The sequence below is a fragment of the Ascaphus truei genome, chromosome 5 (assembly GCF_040206685.1).
Source record: "Ascaphus truei isolate aAscTru1 chromosome 5, aAscTru1.hap1, whole genome shotgun sequence".
Classification (NCBI taxonomy): domain Eukaryota; kingdom Metazoa; phylum Chordata; class Amphibia; order Anura; family Ascaphidae; genus Ascaphus; species Ascaphus truei.
The window spans coordinates 61517979-61543269 of NC_134487.1; the positions used below are offsets into that span (position 1 = coordinate 61517979).

At 39.3% G+C, this 25291-nt stretch overlaps 1 protein-coding gene across 3 annotated transcripts in view; it reads left to right on the plus strand.

Annotated features, from left to right (window-relative positions):
* Positions 1-25291, plus strand: part of SLC13A1 (solute carrier family 13 member 1) — a 74347-nt gene that overhangs the window by 16583 nt on the left and 32473 nt on the right. For all 3 annotated transcript variants that reach the window (XM_075599903.1, XM_075599901.1, XM_075599902.1), the window contains 8 exons: positions 6096-6224; positions 8347-8483; positions 12337-12524; positions 13624-13675; positions 13762-13807; positions 15630-15686; positions 20081-20119; positions 23311-23468. In XM_075599903.1, the coding sequence (XP_075456018.1) occupies positions 6189-6224; positions 8347-8483; positions 12337-12524; positions 13624-13675; positions 13762-13807; positions 15630-15686; positions 20081-20119; positions 23311-23468 (713 nt within the window). In that variant the 5' untranslated portion in view covers positions 6096-6188. The remainder of the gene's footprint in view (positions 1-6095; positions 6225-8346; positions 8484-12336; positions 12525-13623; positions 13676-13761; positions 13808-15629; positions 15687-20080; positions 20120-23310; positions 23469-25291) is intronic.

Below are 25291 nucleotides of genomic sequence, written 5' to 3' on the forward strand. Positions count from 1 at the left end.
ACAGGATTGCAGACCTGTCTAAGACATGCAAATGAACATACAGTAATATTTACAGTTGCTTTATGCTTTACTGTGGAGGGTTTTTGTCACTTTCTTTACCCACCATAACCTTAATGACAGTGGTGATTACCTAGTCTAGTCTCAAACCTGCTTTGCCATTAAGACCAGCCTCACACTGATGATACCCATCAAGGTTGAAACATGTATGTGAGTAGGTCTAATGGCTTTGCATCTCATCCCAGCCTCTGTTTAAAAGCTGTGTTTAAAACAGCATGCAGTGGCTTGAGGATTGGCTTGTGTAATACGAGCTTGAGACAAAAGGTGGCACTGAGTGTTCATTTGCATGTCATTTCCCAGAATCCCTTGCTGCAGTGGAAGCGCTGTATGCTGGGTGACAATGGGGAAAGACAGGGTTGCAGATCTGTCTAAGACATGCAAATGAACATACAGTAATATTTACAGTTGCTATATATATATTTATATATATATATATATATAATGAAAAGAAAAAAAGAGAGAGCGCAACCCCATAGCGCAATATGAAATTTATTGGGAAAGCGATACAGGGGAATCAGGCGCACTTACAAAGCTTCAAATAAAACAAAGCATTTGTGCATAAATATCACCGCCAACGGAGATGGAGAACCGTCTCAGGACTGCATACACAACTCTCCGACTGTAAACTGCCCGTCGCAAGGGAGCGGATGCCCCGATGTAAATGGACAATTCCCTGCTACCGGCCAGAGTGGTATCCATTACACGATCCGGCCACGACCGTGTCGCCACTTGATGACATAATGCCGTGTAAAAACCTTCCTTACGCGTTTCGGCGCAGACTGCGACTTCTTCAGAGGGTTTATGGGTAGTTTCTAGTATCAGTGCTGGAAATACTCTCACATTGTCAGGCTGAGACTTAATCTACCCAATAGGACTGCCTGACAACCATCAACTAATTGCTATCCTTATAGTGAATAGCTAATGAGAGAGCTCTCAATCACTATTCTGAAACAAAACCCACAAAGGAATCAATATATATTGCTTATTGCTAAAATGCACAAATAAACACATACAGGCATACCCCGCTTTAAGGACACTCACTTTAAGTACACTCGCGAGTAAGGACATATCGCCCAATAGGCAAACGGCAGCTCGCGCATGCGCCTGTCAGCACGTCCTGAACAGCAATACCGTCTCCCTACCTGTACCGAAGCTGTGAGCAAGCGGGGAGACTATAGAGCTTGTTACACATGCGTTATTTACATCAGTTATGCCAGTATATGACGATTGCAGTACAGTACATGCATCGATAAGTGGGAAAAAGGTAATGCTTCACTTTAAGTACATTTTCGCTTTACATACATGCTCCGGTCCCATTGCGTACGTTACTGCGGGGTATGCCTGTACTTAGATAAAGACAACAAATAATTAACACATTGCAATACAACTTGTATATATTATACATACAGTATAAACATATAAACAGTTGGGAGAATTTAGAACGTGAGGAGGAAGGGACAAACTGAATCATGTGTTAAAGGGGAAAAGAAAAATAACATCTAGCAGCATAATGCACTAAAACTAAAACATTAAAAATGCTAAATATATATATATATATATATATATTTTTTTATATATATATATATATATATATATATATATATATAAACTAATGATTAAAAATCTTTATACATATCTTTAAAAATGTTTAAAAAATATGTCAAAGGGGATCTATGACTGGATGAGGGCGAAGGAGGAGACTGAACCAACAAGTAAACCCAGCATAGCTGATAGCAGTAGTGGACAATTTAGACTATCGTGCTGGTATCTATACACTGATTGAATCCACCAGGGGCCAATGTGACCAATTGGCAGATCCAAAAGGTTTCCCTTTTGCACAATGTCCTATATCTATCTCCACCTAATGTAAGGGGAGAGATTTGTTTGTGTCCAAAGATAGTTAAAGGGTTCGGATTCTTATTATGAACTTGCTTAAAATTACGTGACACACTATGTGCATTATTAACATTAACAATGTTACGCCTATGTTTCCAGAACCATGTACTTATAGGTCTAATAGACCGACCCATGTATTATGGGCCGCAACTACATGGTAACATATAGACAACATGAGTACTCAGGCAATCGATATTTGTCTTGATCTTAAAATTTCCACCTTTCATAAATGAGTTGAAACTGGATGCCTGAATTAGGTGTTTACACGTAATGCATCGGCTACGACCACATTTAAAATTGCCACATTTAGCAATAGGTGTGCTAGAAGCAGGAGTTTCCTGTGGAATTTTGCTAGGAGCCAGGGGACCCTTGAGGCTCCTCTCTTTCCTAAAAAGGACAGGAATCTTTTTTGGTAATATTTGTCCTAATTGGGGGTCACAGAGTAATATATTCCAGTGTTTGTTCAGGATTTTCTTCCTCCAGGTAAGGGGGAAGCGCTTGGTGGATGAGTGATATATATATAAAGAAAAAAAGGGGAGAGACAAAACCAATAATAGTGTAGTCTGTGATAGAAAATATTCCAATCTATTAAGTCAGTGTTGGTCTCACTCACAATATTCTTCTGATATAATACCGCATATCAGAGATTCATCTTTCTCTGATGGGAGCCCTTTTGCGTGTCCCTCGGTAGGGGTTTGTGTTGTAATACACCCTCTGTTGTAAGCCACTTGTTCTCATCAGATAACAGTCATAAATAATAATAAGAAAGATATCGCAATAATGTGATATTGTAGGGATATCTCTATTCTTCATATATACAGTATATTCACCATTGTCACTTTTTTTGTCTGTTTTTGATGGATTTGCACTGATTGAAGTATTTTATTATCACATTATTATTGTGGTCACTATTATTGTAGTTTTTAGAAATTCACTTGACACAGTTCACTTTATTTATTACTTTTTGAGAAGCTCTGGGTCCACCCCCTTTTTCCCTTTGTACAGGATTGACTGAATAGCTCTACGGGATTGATTAAACAAAGTAATGAACCTTGGAGCTGAATGTTCATCAATTCCAAATCTATCTTTAGCAATTGTATTGGACCTTTAACACGTGATTCAGTTTGTCCCCTCCTCCTCACGTTCTAAATTCTCCCAACTGTTTATATGTTTATATGTATAATATATACGAGTTGTATTGTCCATTTACATCGGGGCATCCCCTACCTTGCAACGGGCAGTTTACAGTCGGAGAGTTGTGTATGCAGTCCTGAGACGCTTCTCCATCTCCGTTGGCGGTGACATTTATGCACAAATGCTTGTTTTTATTTGAAGCTTTCTAAGTGCGCTTGATTCCCCTGTATCCCTTTCCCTTCCCCAATACATTTCATATTGCGCTATGGGGTTGCGCTCTCTCTTTTTTTATTTTCAGCATCTACTACAGGGTTTGGTTAGATCCTTGTGAGAGCAGCAGTATACCCCCACAGCAGTGATTGGAAATTATCATTTTCTTTCTACTGGAAGGATTATCTGGGACTGGTTAATTTATGTTAAATGTTATGTTTGTCTTGATTGTCCCTTATCTCTGCTTTATTGCATGCTTTTATCATTAACCTTTTGTGTGCTTCATCTCAGCTAGCATCAGTTCGTTAACATGCATTATTGATTACTTTTAATATTTATAATATTTTTATTTAATCTAGGGGGGTTGCGAGTTGATTATTATGAGGTTGGATACAGAGCTGGGAGAAGAACTTTTTTGGTGCCAAACTCTAGTGTTATTAGTGTGGAGGGGGGTATATAAACTAGATGGGTGTGATCATTGCTTAACCCAGGGGTCTGCAACCTTTCAAGGAAGAGCAATTTTATAAAAAATGTCGTTGTCCAAATTATTTTGAGAGCCGCAACACACGCATGAATATTACAACCCCACAAACACATACGCTGTACATGTACACTGGCGACACACTTTATTCGAGCTCGGCTAGTCCCACGAATTCGGGTATACCCGGGTGTATTGAGGTTTGTGACTGTTTTCTGCCCGAGTGCATTGAGGTATTTTCCAAGCAGGGATTGAAGCATTTTATTCCCGCTGGCTGCAATACTGCACAGTATATATATATATACTGCATTACAATTCATGAATTTATGCCATCTGGTAGACACGCGAAGCATTGCAGCCTATTAAATCCTAATCATTATCATTTAACAGATCAGCCGCCCGTCAGCCAGGCATGAACCCAGGCTGGGAAGGCAAACGCAACGGGGCTTGCCAGAGGTGAGGAGCGGCGCATTCCAGGTATCTGCCAGGTACATACTGGGTATTTGCTCGAATAAAGTGTGTCGGTGCAGTATGTATGTCTTTATTTATATACGCTATTAATATACATAACACATCACAGTAGTAATACACGTGACAATCATATAAATTACAAATAACAGAACATAACGGAATAAGTGCTTCAGACATAAAAAAATATATACTGTATACACACTAATAGGTATATACTGTATACGTATTAACATACAAACTTACTTTAATCAGAATTAGAGGAAATAAAAAATGTGCGGGGGGAATAAAATGAGTCTCACAATAATAAGTCCCTTTATTTTGTTTTTTTTCATTGTTTTTCCGTGCAAACCAGTTTGTAATTTTCAAATACACAATACATACATACACATACACTACCCTCCTCCCAAATACACACACATACACACACACACACTATCCCCCCCAAATACATGCAGACACAATACCCCCCAAACACATGCACACACACTTCCCCCCAAATACACACACACTACCCCCTGAATACACACGCACAGACACTACCCTCCCAAAATACACACACACACACTACCGCCCGCAAAATACACACACACTTCCCCCCCGAATACACACACTAATACCCCCCAGATACACACACACACACTAATACCCCCCAAACACACACACGCTACTACCTGCCAAATACATACACACTACCTCCCAAATACACACAAACACACACTACCCTCCTCAAATACACACACTACCCCCCCAAATATACTCACACACACTACGCCCTCCCAAATCAACACACACTACTACCGCCCCCCAAATACACACACGCACACACACGCACACACACTTACCCCAAAAACACACACACTCCCCCCCAAACACACACACATACATACACACACACTTACATTGGGCCTGCCTCTCTCCTCACTGTTCTGGGTTGCTGCTCCCCAACTGCTGCCTCTCTCCCTTGCTGTGCTGTTCTTGGCTACAGAGGGAGGGTGGGCACGGCTGGTTCTGGCCGGGCCTATTGTTGCCGACCGGCATCTCCCCAGCTGCTAGCATGCCTCCTGCACTGTCCCACTTCCCGTGCGAACCGGCATGGGACACTGCATGAGGCATGCCAGCAGCTGGGGAGATGTCAGGTGGCAACAGGAGGCCCGACAGCGCTGGCCGGGCCCCCCCCCCCGCAGCCAAGAGCAGCACAGTGAGGAGAGCTGCATATACAGTAGGTGCTGAAAGAGCCACACACAGGTTTCGACCCCTGGCGTAACCACTTACTTGAAGACTGGGTATAGTTTGAAACATTGTATTTTCTGCATGATGTCCTGAAAAGTAAAATGGTGATTTAAACTAAGAAAGAGCTGACTTGGTTGTTATTCTCTGTGAAGGAATCTTCAGACCACGAGTCTTTTGAGTGATGTGCTATACCCTCTTCAACCCTTCGGTTGTTCCCTGTTTTCAACTTACTTATCTCTTTCTATTGGTACCACAGCATCCAACCATTTTTCTTCTGTGCTAAAAGTATGCATAAAAATATGTTTCTACTTCAATTTAACATTTTTATTTTGGTATCAAAGTCTGATTCTCCACAAAATGCATCCTGTTAAATGTGTCCCTTTTAACTTTTGTATCAAGATACGCTTGATTTCTGTGCTGCAGAATGTGTAATGGAATGTATTCATTTCCCTCTTGTAAATGTACCTACATTAGAGATCTGTATTAGTAAAGTACACAAAACTTCTTAAATTTAACACAAGTATATTGAATAGTAAATCTTTGATGCTTTCCATGGCCTTAATCTAGAGTGAGTTTATATTGATCTCCATGTTTTTATTCCCATTTTATCTTATTACAGGAAGCAGAATGTGCCTATGTATTGTTCTTAGTTGCCATATTCTGGCTCTCGGAAGCTTTGCCCCTATCAGTGACTGCCTTTATACCTGCCTTGATGTTTCCATTGTTTGGACTTCTACCATCTAAATCAGTAAGTTTACACCTCTTCCTGCTAATAATCATCACTACTATGTATGAGCCACTCTAATGTGTATCCATGCATTTAAATAAAATAATTATAGAGTTCTGAAAGTTCATTTACCATACTGCAAACAGTTTATAACTCATTTCTGTGCAGAGAAGTTTTAATTGCAAATATGCTCAAAATGTGACAAAACCAGATACTCAATGGTAGAGTGGTCCAGTTCCACCTAAAGATAAGAAAAAGGGAAAATACCAAGATAGAAATAAACGAGAAGAACAGTAGTAAAGCAGATGAATACAATACATGAATTCAAAGCTACTTTATCTAAAGTCAAACGTACAGATGTACTGTAGCAGGCGTGATCGTACCCGATGACGCGCGCTTTCACAGTTGCCCCACCCTTTTTTGTGCACATCTAATGCAGTTACAATGACGATGTTGTGTGTGTCCTGCTGCAAAGTGCCAGAGGGAGCAATAATGGCTGCTATACCTGTAATATGGAAATTGACAGGAAGCAGAAAGTCAAACCTATGTCCTTTTCCAACAACTATTTCACTTCTTCTTTGTTTCTACATTTCAGTTTGTTATTGAAAAGCTACTAAAAAATGTCTTCTTTTCATGTAATAATATTTTTTTCTTATATATGTTTCCTTTTATCTAACTAGTATGGGTCTTATACCCCCAAAAATATATTAGGTATTTATTTCATTTGGACATGCTGTATAACTGATGAAATGACCAGAGTACTTCCTGCTGCCATGTGGCTTGCTAAGAAGTGGTGTGAGTGGAGATGCCTTTCGTATATTTGTTCTAGGAATCTTAAGGTATTCATCTACCCTGGATGATCTAGTCTCTTCCTTGGATATCCTTGGCTAAAAATTAGACTAAACACCTACACTTATATTATAAAGCAACAATCAAGTTGTGACTATTTACAGTTATTACAAGTGATACTGTATGGAATGATAGATTTAAAAAAAATGGATTTGCCTTTGGTCTCACTAAGGGAAGTAGGCTTCAATATATATATATATATATATATATATATATATATATATATATATATATATATATAGTTATACGTTACCGTTCCAAGGATTGGTAAACAAGAGACAGCACTCAATGTTGAAAATCAAAGTGTATTAGTGATAGCAAAAATACATCCAGAAACCCAACGTTTCGGTCCTACAGAATGGGACCTTCCTCAGGGGGATATACACCTGAGGAAGGTCCCATTCTGTAGGACCAAAACGTTGGGTTTCTGGATTTATTTTTGCTATCACTAATACACTTTGATTTTCAACATTGAGTGCTGTCTCTTGTTTACCAATCCTTGGAACGGTAACCTATAACTACATTCTCTATATGGGACGTGCACCTGTGGCTTACCAGCACCTATTGGAGTGCCAACTGCCTTATCTGACATATATATATATATATATATATATCAGGAAATATCCTTATCATAGCTGTATACCCCAATAAAGGAAGAGATTAAGAAAAATAATTATGGAAGATTTAAACAACTAGTGCAGATAATGGCATCTGGCAAAAGGATGGAAAATCCTAAACATTTTACATGTTGCACCTAGAAATTGACAGAGTGGACATGAGAATTTAATATAGTCCTTGCTTTCTAACTCTGATCCCAGTTCTTCCTCGTTCAACATAGGCCAACGTTTATCTAGAAAATTGAGGCTCAATGAACCAGGACTGGAGTAAACCCATGGGTAGCAGGGAGGTTGGCAACAATGGTGAAGAAGAGATAGCCAAAAGCCAATGACATCTTCTTAAAATCCACAGCAAGGACACATTACTTGTAAACTATACTTCAAAGTCAGAAGTCAGTCGAAGACAGAGCCTCTGATTGAGCCTCAGTGCTGAAGCTGGGATATCCTGAAAACCTGACCTGTTGGGGTCTTGGGGACTGGAGTTGAGCACCCCTGTAGTAGGGGACCACTTTACTTATAAAACTCCAAATAGTTACTTGTAGACCATGTGGAGAGATACCAGTGAACACACCTGGGATATGTGGGCAATAGGCCAATTTACAGCTTCTTTCTTGTTAGGAGAGAATATCTGAGATTATACATTTAACAGAGTTATATTATGTTTACTTTGATTTCAGATTGCATCTACCTATTTTAAAGATTTTCATCTATTGTTGACGGGGGTAATTTGTTTGGCAACCTCAATAGAAAAATGGAACTTGCACAAAAGAATTGCCTTAAGGATGGTGATGCTAGTGGGGGTGAATCCTGGATGGTATGTTTTTACATATAATGAAATAAACCAATGGAGGCAAAATCATAAAAGAAATCACTTAATAAACAAACTCACATTATTAGAATATTTGAATCTGAACCAAACAATGATTTCCCGTGTTTCAAAACAATATATTTGCCTTCAACATGTACCTTGGTAAAATGGTGGTGTGATTAAAATCACCCACTAAGGATAGTACATTGTAATTGTAGTGGAAAAAACAAATAACCACAAATGGGTGCTTATTCCAAATTTAAAAAAAAAAGACAAATAATATTATATCCAAACGGAAGATACCTCTCTTTAAATACTTCAACAATCTGAACTAACACTTTTGCAAACGTGATCATCGTCTTCACGTGAGGGTTGGGCACAAGGCAGTATTTGCAGTTCTCCAAATATTTGAGATTGCTTAGCACATCGGTTCTATATGCAGATAAGGGCTATGGAAATGTTCATACGTATATTACCTTTTTTATGGATCTCTGGTTTCCAGCAAAGGACAAAGTTCCCAGTGTAGTAGCAAAATCCCTTTACACAAAGAGAAAATATAAAAAAAAAATAATGCTGCTTTACCAAACCCTTCCGAGTGATTGGGGGAAAATTTAATCATAAAAAAATTAAAACGGCAGGAAAAGGGTAAACGAAAAAATATATACAGTAATGTTTTAATACCGACAACTAATGTTTCGTGTCCCAAGTGGGAAAGAAAACAAAGGCCTTAGCTTTGTAAGTGACAATGGCAGTCCCTATTTTTGAACAGCTAAGGTAAGTGCAAACTGAATGTTCTTCCTTACAATAAAATTGTGGAGACATGAGCAAGATAGTATCATTTATTGATGGTCTGAACTGTGTTAAGAATAAGAGAATATAGAGGATATCCTGAGCAGTGAGGCAGGGCGGGGGACTGTCATGTGATGGAACCACAAGGAAGCTGCTGCTTGTTATTAAAAAGTTTGTCTCTCTCATTCAAGCTCACAAAGCTTGTTAGATACTGTAGTGTCAGAAGTGCTGAAGTGGAGAGGTCACCTGGCTGTTGTTTTCAGTGCTGGAAGCAAAAGAAAAGTGAACCAAAAGCTATTGAAAGTAATGGATGCATTGCAACCCTCATGCATTCTGCAGCTATCTGGCAATGTTGCAGAGAACTAAAAAAAAAACCACAACATTTCAGCAGAGATTGGAACTGTGTTTGGTAGCCATATGAGGAGAAAGATGATAAAGTTAAATGTTTACATGTGGGGGAAGAAGCCTTGGTATTTACTATACATTAACTTTAAATAAGGTGCAGTCATGCAAAAAGTGATTGAACTAAAGAGCAATATACCACTGAATTAATTAAGCTAATTTGTGGCATCAAGGAAGATGTTAAGAGAGACTCTTCACCATTAAACAGTTACAGTATAACCTTAGATAAAATTCTTCAAAGGCCTTGGAAGCAATTAGGGCAGTGTCATGGGTGCTCACCACAAACCAGGACCGGACCGTGAGGCTGAGGTAGGGATATGAAAACACCGACCTAGGCCACGAAACCGGGTCCGGGTTGCGCAGCTTGTGGTCGTGGCAGGCCGGGTCCGGGCATGAGAGGGTAGGATCGTAGGGGGTACTTGCCGTATCAGGGTTGGAGAAGTCGAGAGTAGTCAGAGTCCGAAGCCAGGGTCGTGGGCAGGAGAGAGTAGAAGTCCGATGAGAGAGCCGAGTCCAAGGGTGCCAGAGGTCAGGAATCCAGATACAAAGCAGGGTTCTAAGTACAAGGAGACAAGACGAGTGCAACGAAGTGGCTTGTAGCAAGCACAACTAGGAACTAACTATGCTCAGCAATCAGCCTAGGGCTAAATACCAGTGAGGAGCCAATGGGGAAGAGTGGAGGTGAGGTCACAGGTAAGTGGACCGCTGATAGGCAGAAGCTGGGTGCAAGGCAGGTGCAGAGGATCCCCAGTGATTGGAAAGTGCGGCCATATAGATGCGTTCACGCGCCCGCCATGGGAGCCCAGTGCCGGGGTGGTCAGCAGGAAGTACAGACGTGCGCGGCGGTCGACCTCGGCGGTGCACGCAACCTGCGGCTGGGGTGCGACTCACCGCCGGTCGGGAGGCGGCCGTGACGGGAGGCGCCGGCACGCGAGGAGTCGGGGAGTGAGAGACACCCCTGAAGGTAAGGGACGCGGCACCCTTACAGGCAGTAAACCAAATTAAATAAGGGGAACCACATTTTGGGGGATAAATAATTCATGTTTAATGATGTTTCTCGTGAAGGTATAAAACCTGATAAAAGAAAATGTCAGCAATTGAAATGATGCATCGTCTGCAGTGTAACTAGGATGTTCAGGGGTTCCTGGGCATGGTGATCTACACTGGAAAGTTATTCCCAACCTATCACTCCCTGAAACTAAACATGAATGGTATAGGGTCCAGAGCAGGATAAGTCAAAAATTGAAACATTTGGAGCAAGTGCTGAAGGTGTATGCACCAGAAAAGCCTATTAAAAATGTCAGCAGATGCATCACAATTGGGACTGGATGCAGTTATTCCCCAGAAACACAATGATTGGTGGCAACCGGTGCCTTATGCCTCCAGATCATTACGTGATGCAGAAACTAGGTATGTACAGATTGAGATGGAGCTTTTAGGAATATTGAATGCCTGTGAACAATTGTATCAATAAATGAATGGCCAGATGGTAGAAATAGAAATCGATCATAAGACCCCGATAGCCATATTTGATAACCTCTAAGTATTCAAAGAATGATGATAAAATTGCAGAAATTTGATTTGGTTGCAACGTTTATGTCAGGAAAATAATCCTTATGCTGATCTAATTAGAAAAGTCAACACCCGTTGCTAACCACAAAATGTAAAGAATCAAACGAGAAACAGAGAAGGAGGAATCACTAAGGATCCTTGCAGATATCACAATGAAAGTGGGGCCTGATGAAAAAGGAAATTGTTCTGCAAGTGTAAGAGACTAGTGCAACTGCAGGCATGTACTTTCTATGATAGAAATAATAATTTTCAAAGGCTGTTTGTAATGCAGATGAATAAATGCTGTAATAAGTCCACAAGGGTCATTTAGAAGAGAATTGCAAACAAACAGCATGAGAAGTGCTACTGAAGCCTGACTGTTGACGGGTAGAAGGATTAGGTCAAATTTACAGATCAGTGACAACTTGCTGAAATCTCAAGACAATGGTGAACAAATAAGAGATGAAAGGACAGCAGAAAAGCAAACAAAATATTTATTTGACAGAGCCGCCTGCAATAAGCTCAACGACCAACATTGAGAAGATTAGTGAGGCACATTAAACACTGAAAGATGTAGGGAGAAATGAGACAAGGCAGTTTCAAAATGAAAGAAGAAGCAGTAGTCAGGACTTCAGAGTCAAATGTAGTTATATATATGTGTTTCAGTGTAGTTTTTATATGCCTACAGTACATAATGTTTGGTTTGTTGTTTTCTTAGGAGGGAAATATGTTAACTATATGTTACAGTAGTATAATTTATAGAATGTTCCTTAGTTTGAACAGTGTTATTAATAAGAAATGTATAGATGCTCCTTAACAGTGAGGCTTGGGTAGTTGCAACTAGGAAAAAGCTGTATTCTACAAAACGCCTGTTGTTCGGTATTAAAATGTTTGTCTCTCATTAAAATGCTTTACTCCTTTATAAACCCACAGATCATTACACAAATAATTTGTTCAAAATATATGTTCTAAGAGTATAGCAAATATTTAAGAATCCTACAATGTGGAAATATGGTAAAAGAGCAAACCACATATAGCTAATTTCAGATAATTGAATTCTTCTGTGGTGTATTTGCTGAGTTGCATTTTAATGTATAACTTTCGCCACCTTCCACAGGCTTATGCTGGGATTTATGTTCAGTGCTGCCTTCTTGTCTATGTGGCTTAGCAACACCTCAACTGCTGCCATGGTGATGCCAATCGTGGAAGCTGTAGCACAACAAATCATTAACGCAGAAGCTGAAGTTGATGCCATGGAAATTAGTTCTTCATGTGGCATCAACAATGAAGCATTAGAACTTGAAGGTACATATCACTTTCTAAACCTAGTTTGCATGTAATGCCATTGTAACGGGTTTCCCCCCCCCCAATCTCACATTGGCCCGGGTAATCTAACCAATCCCCATTACGTGATCGTGTATGGTGGTGCACCTGCAAGTAACAGGACTCCTGAGTCTCTCGCTTGGTGTTATTAGAGGATGTCATCAGGACAGGTAGCTGAGGTAGTGGTTACGAGTCCAACTTACTTCATGTGCAGCGCCTCCACCTCATCAGGATCTATGCTTCCGCAGGGAGATGGTCCTGGTGAGGAACTCCTTCTCGGTGGTGACCGCCACTGTAGAGTAATCTCACACTCACACAGTGGGGGTTTCTTTGAACATGGCATATTTATTGTAGGTTGGGATGTAGCAGACTGCCCCATGCAGCTGCCGGCTCTAGCCGCACATCTCTCCGTGCTGTCCCTTTGCCAGGTACGCCCTCCCCTCTTGAAGTGGGTTTCCCTTTCTCCTAGGGAGATCACCACTGCGCCAGGTCCCTGGACACAGTGTGACTTAGACAGACTTAATTGGTCACTCTGCTCCCGCTAGTTGCAGCATTAGGGTCACAAAAGTCTTCCTTCAATCCTTTATGCCGTAGCATACATTTTACCAGCTGCTTCACACAACTGCTGGATAACCCAACACTAACTGACAGTGCTGTGCCCTTTATACCTCAGGGGGCAGGCGCATCTCTGATGTCACTATCCAGGGACTCAGAGCATACAGCCACTCCCTTCCTTACACAGGGCACCACACCAGGGTGTGAGGGAAAACCTCCATAACTACTGTTGGCAGGCCTGTACTTACCAGGACGTACTGCCAACAGGGAAGATGTACGCAGTCATTATTATGCATGGCTACACCATTATTTGTGATGTATCCTTTGTATGCCCGCTCCCCACGACCTACGTCCCCCGCCTCTGATGAACCCTTTCACTGCTGGAGGAATGTAGCTCAAATATTGTAATACAAAGTAGGTTTCTACAGCAGTGTAAGCGTAAATACCTAACTAAAGATAACTACAACAGAAACACATACAGTACCATGGAATTTACTTTGTTAACCTTTGTATTAATGACTTACAGAAAGCACCACTGAATATGAAACAAATGGTGTACCAGAGAAACAAGTTAATGGGTAAGGGTCACACCTTTCAATGTTTATTTAATCCCTAAACACTAGTACAAGTTAAAATAACCATTTATTAAACACATTTCTTTCAGATACAGCAATGGTTCGATGACTACATGGAACATTGAAAAAGACGGGGTATGTTTCACATTTTTCATTAACTTTGTTTCTAATAATAACTAAACAATGACAACATATTATCTAAAGAATGAAAACTGCAAAGGCATGTGACTTTGCTTAGATTAAACATGTTAATGTTTATATTTTTAATTTATTGTAAAAATCGACATGCCCACCCATGCCGTGATTTACTAAGCTCCAAATAGGGGCATCTAAGATTGATCCCGCATTAACTGTCATGCAGGTGAATGCTAGTTATTGTGGGATCGATCTGCAATACCCCTTATCGAAGCTTGTGAATCTCACTGTAAGAGGTTGTACTACATTGGGGAGCAGAGCTATCATTAACATGTCTTATGCATGCACTATGACATGTTGTCAAATGTTAGGAACTCTATAACTGGCTAACAAAGCAGTCCACGTTGCTACTACTGTAGTATCACAGTGCCCCAACACCTGCTTTTTTACTCTACAGATGTGCAATAACCCATTTTACTGTCCCAGGAGCGGCAGGAAGAAAACAAAATGCCATGGCTCCATGGACAGTAAAAGCAGTGTGTGCCTGTGGGGGTATATTCTTCCAAATGGCACCCCCCATGACGATTGTTCCTTCTCCCATGGGGATGTCGCGGTCAGTATTCCATGGCTTACCATGACACCGGGAACATTAGATTTGTCTACATCTGTAGCTCTTCCTCTTTCGTTCTTAGAGCCTTGGCTAATTTGAATGTGGAAGTGAAACAAGCAAATATTTAATTTCCTTTATGTGCTTTTGTGCTTATATGAGCTTACTGAGCTTTGTCAAAATGTTTTCATTCTAAGAAGCAAATTAAGACAATACCTTAATTCCCTGTATAATTGGGTAGAACAGTTCTTCCCAATGAAGATGTAGTAATAATTACAAACAAAATACATATGGGATTTTAGAGCGAAATTTAAACAAAAATGTAATTTCCCTAATAGTGAAATTATTTTACATGTTGAAAGTCATGTAAACCTTGTCCTCACCAGAAGTATAAGCTACAGTATACAGCATGGGTCCTCTGAAATGGTTTTATGACTGTCATCTAAACCCAATAAGAATAGTGCATCTTTTTTGTAATATTTATATAATATGCAAATACCTAATGGGTGTACAGAAAAGCGTTTCCATATTTATCAAATAAAAGTAATCCCATTACAACCAAGTGGGACCTTTTCCTTGGCTAAATCTTTTGCAATCCTTTTGCACTGGTTTTGCCCCAGTTGTACAGCTAGGAGACTTTAATACTGTATGTATCATAAGCAACTGTATGTAATAAAATAAACGGTTACTCTTAAGCAATGTTTATGAGTTCTTAATCATAGTTTACAAGGGATGATAAAACCATTATGCGCATGTGAAGCTTTGCCAAATGATAATGCCACAGAAACAATCCACCAGCTAGAGAAATATGGTAAAAATACTGGTTAATAGAGTTATTGGAACTGACTACAGTACTTACTTAGCTTAATAATACAGATGCAGCGGCCATAATTATCATTTCTCCTGTTATGAGAAACCTTTGCTATCCAATTCTTCTGCTTTCAATGCAATATTGCTAAGCACAGTGGCTGCTTTTAAATCCCCCTTGCTTGAAAAAGTTAACTGAAAATACATCAAAGTGACACTGTGTATAATGTTTGCCTCATACTTTATGAATAAAATAATTTCAAGAGTAGGCCCAAATGCTGGGCCTATAAAATCTAACCAATTACACTTCCTCTTCCTCTAGACGTGAGCATGTACCTGATAGAAGATTGGTGCCAGTAATTCATCAAGCAAACATTTAATTATTATATCATCTTTTCTCTAAATTAGACAGTGGAAGAATTGCAAAATGGACTACACAATCAGCAGGAAAAAGGAAAAGAAGAGGTAATTTGTAATAATATATAGAAACATAACCTCCCATATTTTCCCAGAAGACAGAAATGTAGTCACACCCTGAAACACCAGACATAACCATGTGAATGCCCGATTAGGAGAAGCAATTAGCACTTCCCTGTCCTATACTTTCTCTTGCTGGGGAGTTTGCATACTGCGGCCATCGCAGGTTCGTTCTATTGATAATTCATGTGATCCTTGCCGTTTTATGTATTCTGTGAATACACTGTCAAAGGAGACCAGGTTATTTACACCTTTTTACCAGGATCATTCATTGAGCAAAACAAGGTAGAGAAATAAATTGTAATTTATTCTGCATAAATTTGCATACACACAGTGAAACACAAAATACAGACACAAATACACACTTACTGGGGGTCTGGGGTAAAAACTAGACTTTCCTAGGTGCAGGGAACTCTATGGGAGAGTTTTACCCTGACCGGGACTACATTAGTTTCTGATAACTTGAGCGCAAAAGTCGGGACTTAGTCTCTGGCGGGCAGGCTTTCCAGGCTTGAAATTGAAGCCGGTTGCCTTGCTATTTCGAACAAAGCAACATTGAAAAGCCCGTCCGCACTTTTTCGGCTCTGTCTCAAGGGGAACACACAATCTGATTGGCTCACAGACTCATAGTATTCCCTGCTTCATTCATAAAATAGAAGCATACCGGACAGCCAATCAGCACATGGGAAATTTCTCAAGCAGCCAATCAGAGCCAAGCCGGGGAGAAAAGCCGGGTCAGCGGGAAATTTGAAATAGGGCATGCGCAAGCGTGCCTCATCTCCCCCCAACTATCCCAATGCCACCCACTGGGCAGGCGCCCCTAGGTCTGGCAGAACAAGTGACATCCCGGAGGACTGCCGTTGATCTATGGACCTAGTGCCTTTCCCCACTAACCAAATGCTGTTCGCACCTCTGGGCAGCATCTGGCTGCTTTCAACTCCGATGTCCAGCAGACATATCGGTGCCTATGGGTTTGCATGGGCTGCCTGTTTGGACATAGGTTTCGAATGTTTAAACATATTAAAAATACATTTTAATACACTCTGAGTATCTGGGTACAGGGAACAGAAAAGGGAAACATGTTTTCTTTTTATTTCTGTCTACATGATGTTCCCTCATTCTTTCCCTGTGACTCAGGTCAGACTCTCAGAGTCCCCCCAACCTTATGTACGGTTGGGTACCCACAAACCATATACTGTTTGTGGGTCACCTTGGCACTAGCTGGGTACCCCCTTAACCTAGGGATTCCCTCAGCTCAAGCGATACACATTTATCCCTGTGCCTCATTCTCCTTTTTGAGTTGTGCTGAAGCAGGGTGCCCTAGTGGTGAGTCGCGCTTACGTTTTCAAGGGGAGGTATTGCCGGGACAATGTGCCTACATGTATCCGAGAATCAGTCATGATTCCTGGGTACATTTATTGGGGAACCGGAGACTCTGGACCCCAACCTCCTAGGCACATTCGGACAACGGTCCCTCCGCAAACCCCCCCTTGAAACTCATACACAAGCAATCCCTGCTTGGTTGCATGCCCGGAAAGGGAAAAATACAAAAAATGGCTTTATTACAAACAATACAATGTAATGGTATAATGTTACTGAGCCCAAGAGCTTACTCTCTTGGACCCTTATACTGTACACGGAGCAGGGGCAACCAAACAGGCTTGACCTTTATTATATACTGTAGCCTGGTTACCCCCTGCCATCATATACACTCACTGTGACATTGTTGCGCCGTAAATAATAACGATCATCAAGGCTGACAGTAGTGTATGTTCCTACTGAACAAGCTTTAAATCATGCAGCATTTACTGTAGTGTAATTGCTTTATCTGATAGAAGGACATAAGGGATCATTTATCAATATCTCCCTGTTGCAAAACGGGGGCAACAAATGTACCACATAAAACCTTTCCCACTAAAATAAATGGGATTCTTTTTTCCTTTGATGCATCTGGTGCAGTGTTTTTTCAATTGTTTTGCTCCCCTTTTGCAGATGAGAGCCTTTGATAAATGACACCCTAATTTTCTAGTCCATTTGCTATGCCTGCTTTACAATTCAGAAATGGGGATCATTGAATCTGCCCCCTAATCTTCATTGTATTACTAACATCACCACGGAAAATTGGCAGAATTGGGATAATTTGGATGGTACGTAATGATTTGTCCTTTGATTTCTTCATTAGATGACTAGCAGAACATAGGAATTTATCAGGAAGCTTATTCCAAGCAGCATCCCATCAATCCTGCAGCTAAAGTCGTTTTTCCTGTTTGTACAGTAGCTCATTTTTGCACAGTATGTCAGCTGCAGCAGAGGGCAGATCATATCAATGCAATTCTAACTTGCATGCTACCCATCATACAGTAAAGCAATCAAAGCTTACAATTTAAAACGGGTACTTAATCACCAATACATTCTACAAACTGCAGGCCGCTCATTGAAATTCATATCACTGCGGTTCACTTGTATTACATTCTAGATATGCTTTGTATAACAAGAGAAAGAACAGTAATACGAAGGGACCCATTTACGGTAAATTTGAATGAGAGAAATATTCATTCTTTGGTGTTCAACATGTTCTAATGTCTGGAAAAATATACGTACAGTATGTATACGCAAAGCGCATAATTTATATATATATATATATATATATATATATATATATATATATATATATATATATATATATATATATATATATATATATAGATAGATAGATAGATATATATAAAACAAAAAAATTGTGCTTTCTGAGAAATACCCAATTTTAATTAATAAAAGTGAACAATGTAAACTTAGTTAAGAGAGTGTGCAGGTGAAAATCCACATGCATGCTGAAAATGTGCTTTCAAAATGTGAACAGTGATTTAAACAAAAAGTGAGTGTGAAAATTATAAAAATACAATGATTACATGCATACAACTATTAATATAATGAAATTCCATGTGATCAAATTCAATCTAGTGATTAGATAAAGGATATGAATAAAAAGTGGTGTTATGGATCCACAGCTTCTGAAAGGATGAACCACATCCACGATAATCCCTTTACAAAAAAGAGGCGTTTGCCACATACAGTAGCAAAAATCTGCGTTGACATTTAATATAATATAAAAAGGTATCAGCATTAGCACACTCACAAGTGTAAAAAGATCATGCGCATCTGAGAGAACATTTCTCATGAAAGTGGAAATCCTCTGTGGCAAACTTCTATACTCCCACATGGAGGGCTGGCATCCCGCTCGATGATCTGGGATCTGTGACTCAAATGGCAGGTATACGCCGTCCCAAGCCATCCAGGGGAAAGTGGTAGAAAGGTTTATATTGTATCCAAGCAGATAGTTCATTTACCACTGGTGGTGGCACTAGTGTCTCGAAACACAGCCGCTCACAGAGGCGTGATTACATCATCACGCGGCTGTGTTTCGAGACACTTGAGCCACCACCATTGGTAAATGAACTATCTGTCAATGGAATAAGTGCACTCTGGTCCTAGGAGGGATTTCCCACACTAAAGGAGCACTCCTAGGGTCCATTTAAAAAAAAAATATGATTAGCAGTTCTACAGGCCTCATCTTTAAAAGGACATGGAAAGAATGGTCTACAAAAGAGCCACATAGGATGACAATTGCTCTGGCTCCTGCTTCTACTGAAACAACACAAATCTGTTTATCACCCTGTTCCTCACTGGGTATTGTAAATAGTGGTGGTGTTATTTTAGAAATGGCAAGGTAAAGGTCAGGGTTGTGATGTCCGATAGGAATTAAATGCTACAAGGACTAGCAATGAGTTCTAATGAACATGAACCTCTCTGATATCTCTAGCAATATTAATGAAACCACTTGTCTAGAATAGCTGCATCAGGCCTTCAGTAAACGTAATACATGCCTTGATTATATGTATGTCGGTTCAATGCTGTACATCTGCATTCTTTATTACAGATGCAGCCACCAGTATTAGAACACTTACTTGGGAAATTCTGTGAGATTCTGGGACAGTCTCACAGTAAATGTCTCAACATTTCTGTGAGATTTTGATTGGCCCATCGGATTAACACAACGGGGGGGGGGGGAGAGGGGGGGAATGGGACTGCAGGGACACCTGCTGTGTTGATCCGATGGGCCATTAAGAATCTCACAGAAATGTTGAGGCATTTACTGTGAGACTGCCCCAGAATTTCCAAGGCAAGAGTTCTAATACTCCTGGTTGCATCTGTATATTAATGCTTTTTTTTTTTTTTTTTAGAAAAAAGGGTATGTAGGCTTAAAAGTTATTGATGGGCCATAGCATTAGTCATTGTGCCACACACAAAAAAAAATAATCTTTTTTTTTTAAAGTTGTTACAAATGGAGTAATGAAAGGTTTCTCACTAAAAATCTCCTACAGTTGCAGGACCTGCCAGCTATCACTGCAGAATACTCAGAGGTAAGATTATTGAATGTCAATGTGTATAGAAAACCACCAGGGAAATGTTCTGAGCAGCTCTGAGCTGACCTGACATTACATGTTTTTACAAATAATTTCTATAGACAGATAACATGTTAATTGGAAGAATATCTGTTTTAATAATAGTCATTACACTGTATATCCTTATTATGTCATCGCCTTTCTACCAACCCTGTATACAGTATTGTGCCATTGACAAACTTTGATGGGTTCACAAACTGTTCTCATCTCAAAACCTTTTGAGCGGTAAAAAATGTACATAGAAAAAAATTAAATGCTCGCAATTAAATATTTCAGCACAAAGGATTAGAATACAAAAAATAATATATTTATTTTCCATTTTCAGTGCTAACGGTCCTGACTGCCAAAAATCAGTTTAGCATATTAAGTTTTACAAAAAGTGTGAAAAACATTAATGGTGCTCATCAAACTGTAACACAGTTGTAAAATGAGAAATTTTAGCTACTAAATGGTTTTGAAAAATGACTACTACAGTATGACAAATTATTTTTGTTGTTGTTCTTATTAACGTTGTTCTTATTAATCCACACCTTCATGTATTTTCAAATGAAGTGAAAAACAAGGAATTAAGGAATATAACATAAAGCACTGAAAAATGTAATTAAAAGCGAAAGAATAACTGTTAGTTTTAGAGTAGCTTATATTTCAAGTCTGAAGGGAAAAACATAAGAATGAAAGGATTTCTCGGGATATGAATGAAAAGGGTGCAGTTTGCTCCAAAACAGAGCACAGCTTTAAATTGGCATAATAAGCAATTGATTTTCAATATCCATGACGTTTGTTAATCTTGTTTCTTACATTGGGGACAGATCTCTTAAGTCAAACGCTCACACAAACCCAGACCTGGCAGATTTTTTAATGCCTTGAGAAAGGACAAGTTACAAGTGCTAATTTTGATACATCTCATTATAATATTGTGCTACAATAACTCCTCCTCTAACTCACCTTCTAATGACGCCACAAAACTCCAGCCGGAGCAAGTGGAATGAAATTAAAGCCCAAAAATTGCATTTTCGTAACATATTTCTTATGTATTGGTGCTCAGATCCACTGCCTCCACCAATAGGCTTAGTGACAACACAGAAACAACAATGGTTTGGATTGGAACTCAAATGTATTGCAAAGTATAAAAAAAATGAAAGAAAGCCTTACAGTATGAGTGTAGCTGGATTCAACTCACATTTATTACACCATTTTGGTTGGAATTTTTACAAAAGTCAAAAGAAGCAGGTTACTTAATCTAGACATCCACTGCTGACTAGCACACAAATTGGAATATTTCAGGGCCCATGCCCTTGAAAACTTGCTTGTCTGTGCCACTTACAATTTGGTCAAAAATGTGCACTAAGGTTCAGGTGCCTTATACTTGTATTTTATTATGTTTATTTTAATAAATTGTTCTTTTCTTATTCAAATGTTCTTGTTTTGAAGGTCTAGGTCTCAATATAATTGTATATACTGATCACAGACATCAGTTTATGCGCCAGAGATTTTTCTTTCTTTCGTACTTTGCACAAGGGGGATTGGGACCCTCTCTTATCTCCGGCTGCAAAACTGAAAGTCTTTGATTGTATACCCCACTGCTTAAAAGTTTTAGGTATCTGCCACAGGGAATCACTGTCTACATGGCACGATACATTAGCACCCCTATCACTTCTTTATCATTTGTCCATGCCAAGCCGGAGGAAAGGACATGGGCCCTGAAATTGCCATTTTTAAATACTTTTCAATATATTTGAGTGCCTATCCAAACCATTGCTGTTCATGAAATTAAAGCAAAACATCTCAATGCATTGTCACAAAGTGAAGCAGAGTCAAAATGACACAATTTGCATATGTTGGGAGAGGGAGTTTCTCAGTGAGTAAAAGACACTGACTGGCACTGAGAATTTGAAGCAGAGGAGACTGGTTCAATTCCCAGTGTCGGCTCCTTGTGACCTTGGGCAAGTCACTTTGTCTCCCTGTGCCTCAGGCACCAAAAAACATAGATTGTAAGCTCCACGGGGCAGGGACCTGTGCCTGCAAAATGTCTCTGTAAAGCGCTACATATAACTAGCAGCGCTATACAAGATCATGCTATTATTATTATAATTATTATTATTATTATTATTATATGTTGTTGGAGACAGACAATTTTGGAGAACCACATTGATTAGCATATCAAGATACTTAGCTCCAATGTTGGTCAATGTCAGCCATCTTACCTTCACACATATAAGGAAATGTATCAAATTCAGGGGCTGATGCTAGCATCCGATAGGGCCAATTGATTTTAATGGGGAATTTTGGCCGAAAACGGGCTGATTGACTGATTCGGCTCACGTAGAATAAGTCTCCCTGGGGCATATGTAACAAGGCAAAAGTGGAGCAATTCTGGGGCAACATAACTGAGCCATTGAAATCTCTAGGAGTTTTTCTTGATATATCATGTACAGTTAAGAGAGATTTAAAAAATAGCATGTTCCCTGTGAGTGACTTAATTGCTAACCTATCAAGCAGACATGACGAATGTTTTGGGAGCAGGAATCGTCCTTCTCACCTGGCTACGTGGTCCTAATGCTTACCCTGCAAGCAGAATGAATTATTTTGTTGAGGGGCAGGGATTATAAATCTCACCTGGTATTACTATATGTTGTGGTGTAGCCACAGTTCTTGCACTGGCTCATAATGCAAAATATTGCGTCACATATTTTTCATAGGATTCAATGGCAGTGATAACGCAGAATATCCAGTAAAATCCCACCATAACACGCCACCGGGTGCAATAACCTTGGCTACATTTGTACATATGCAAACACATATATACACACAAATCACCAAAAAATCTACTCGCCAAACAAAAAATCTACTCGCCAAACAAAAAAATCTACTCGCCACCTAGTACCACACGTGTGCTGCTTGGGCCAATAGGAGCTCGCCACGATGTTAAATCCACTCGCCCGGGGCGTGCAAATGTATAGGTTTGTCGAACACTGTGTATATGTATATGTATATGTATATGTATATGTACAGTATATGTATATGTATATGTATATATATAAATATATAAATATACACACAAATATTGTGTTGAGTAGAAATTTTGTTTCGGAATTATTAAGAACAAAAAAAAAAAAAACATGCGTACAATGGATTTTTTTTCCCCACAGGATCAAGCGATTTCAGGGGAAAAGAAATACAGGAGTCGAAAAGACCACATGATGTGCAAAGCTATGTGCTTGTGCATTGCTTATTCATCAACAATCGGAGGCTTGTGTACTATTACAGGAACATCTACTAACCTGATTTTTGCTGAGCAGTTTAATACGTAAGAATCATTTATTTTTTTATCTATAGTGACTGAGTTTAGGAAGGTCTATATGTTTACAATAGTTGAAAACATAAGATAGAGGCTGACAGTGACAGGAAGAAATCTTGTAAGCTTTCATATTTGTAGCATGTGATTACATGTATTAAAGTGCCATCACATTGAAGCAGCATTGCAACTTACATCACATTTAAACCAGCACAGAGAGTTTATTGCCAGTTACAGAACTATGTTTGTCACGTGTTTTTCTCAGTATCAAAAATTCACAATAACAATTTACAGCTGAAATAAACTGCCACGTTTGCCAAAGACTGATGGAATTTGAGCGAGTTTTCAGATAAATTTACTAGGTACATACAATAGGCTGTGTTCATTTATTTGGCTCTTCCATCGACATCTATAAAATAAAATGTCTAAGCCCTTCTGTCAACTAATTCATTGCCGCGCACTGCAGAAACTTCTTATAAAAAGGTCAAAATGTCAAACTAAAAGATGCTGTACTGATCTGCATACGAATTTAACCTAGTACGATATCTCAGAAGTTGCCCTACAGTGTCAGACATCAACGTAAATACATATTCAGACATGAGTGTGTAGACTATTTCCCAATTTAAAAAGTAAGCCTGAGAAAAAGCCTTGTTCTGATTTTTTGACCCTAATTTCCATCTGAAAAAGGTTCCACCCCAGAGTAAACATGCTTGCTGATTAGCATGATCCAATCAGTATGAGCAATGACAGTGGAGAAAATGGGAGGAACGTAGCACCAGCCTGCATAATAAATTACTAGAGAAACAAAATGAGAACTATAATTATGCACTATATAATATTTTAAGACAATACTTTATATACCATTAAGTCATTATATAAGTGAATTATATTGAAAAAAATGTAATGTCATCATGAAATGCTGGTTTCATCTTTATGTGTTTTTTTTTTGTCCTCTTGCACAAGATTACATATTTCTTTTGTCTTACACATGATCTAATTCAGTGATTCTCTACAGGGGATTTGGAAATGCCTAGGGATTCATAAGGTGTCTCCAAGGGGTTCCCCCCAAAATAACTATGTAAAAAAGGTTGGGAACCTCTGGTTGATAATCTTTCATCTCCTTGAGAGTATAGATATGCAAACATATTTTACCAGTTGTCTTTAGTTAATACAGATACAATAGGTAGTAGAAGGGATTCTAAGGTGCAAGTTACTACATTTTAGTAAGTTTAAATAGCCTGATAGGTAATACGTATAAGGTGGTTTCCTAACCTTACGTTGTATGTATATTGACATAGTTTATTGCTTAGGAAACGGTTTACTTAGGGTGGAAAAACACTGTACGGTTTGAATCCTTCTATGAACATTACCTCATTATAGCAGTACTGATATCAATGTCTAGTTTGATTAATGGATGTAAGTAAACCGCCGTCAACATTCTTCCTCATACACACTACAAAGTGTGCAACAGTTATTCTAAGGTGTGCTCTCACATTATATCAACAACACAAAAAGATTTCCATGCAACGTTTGCTCATGAACATATTTATTTATTGATTTTGTGATAACTGTCATCATTACACTTCAATTGCCAATGTGGTTGCATCTTTAAAAATACGTTATTACATGGGCACTGTTTTATGGTCGAGCAAAAACGACGTTGTTTATATGAGGCTGCTGTGTGAGTTCTGATGACATGATGCACACTTGAGCAATTAAATTATTTTATCAAGTAGATGTGGTGGCAATCTGAGCAAAAACATTTTAACATTAATTTTACCAAGACTACTAACTTTCCACCCCAATTTCTTGGTTACTCCTCTTTTTATATAATA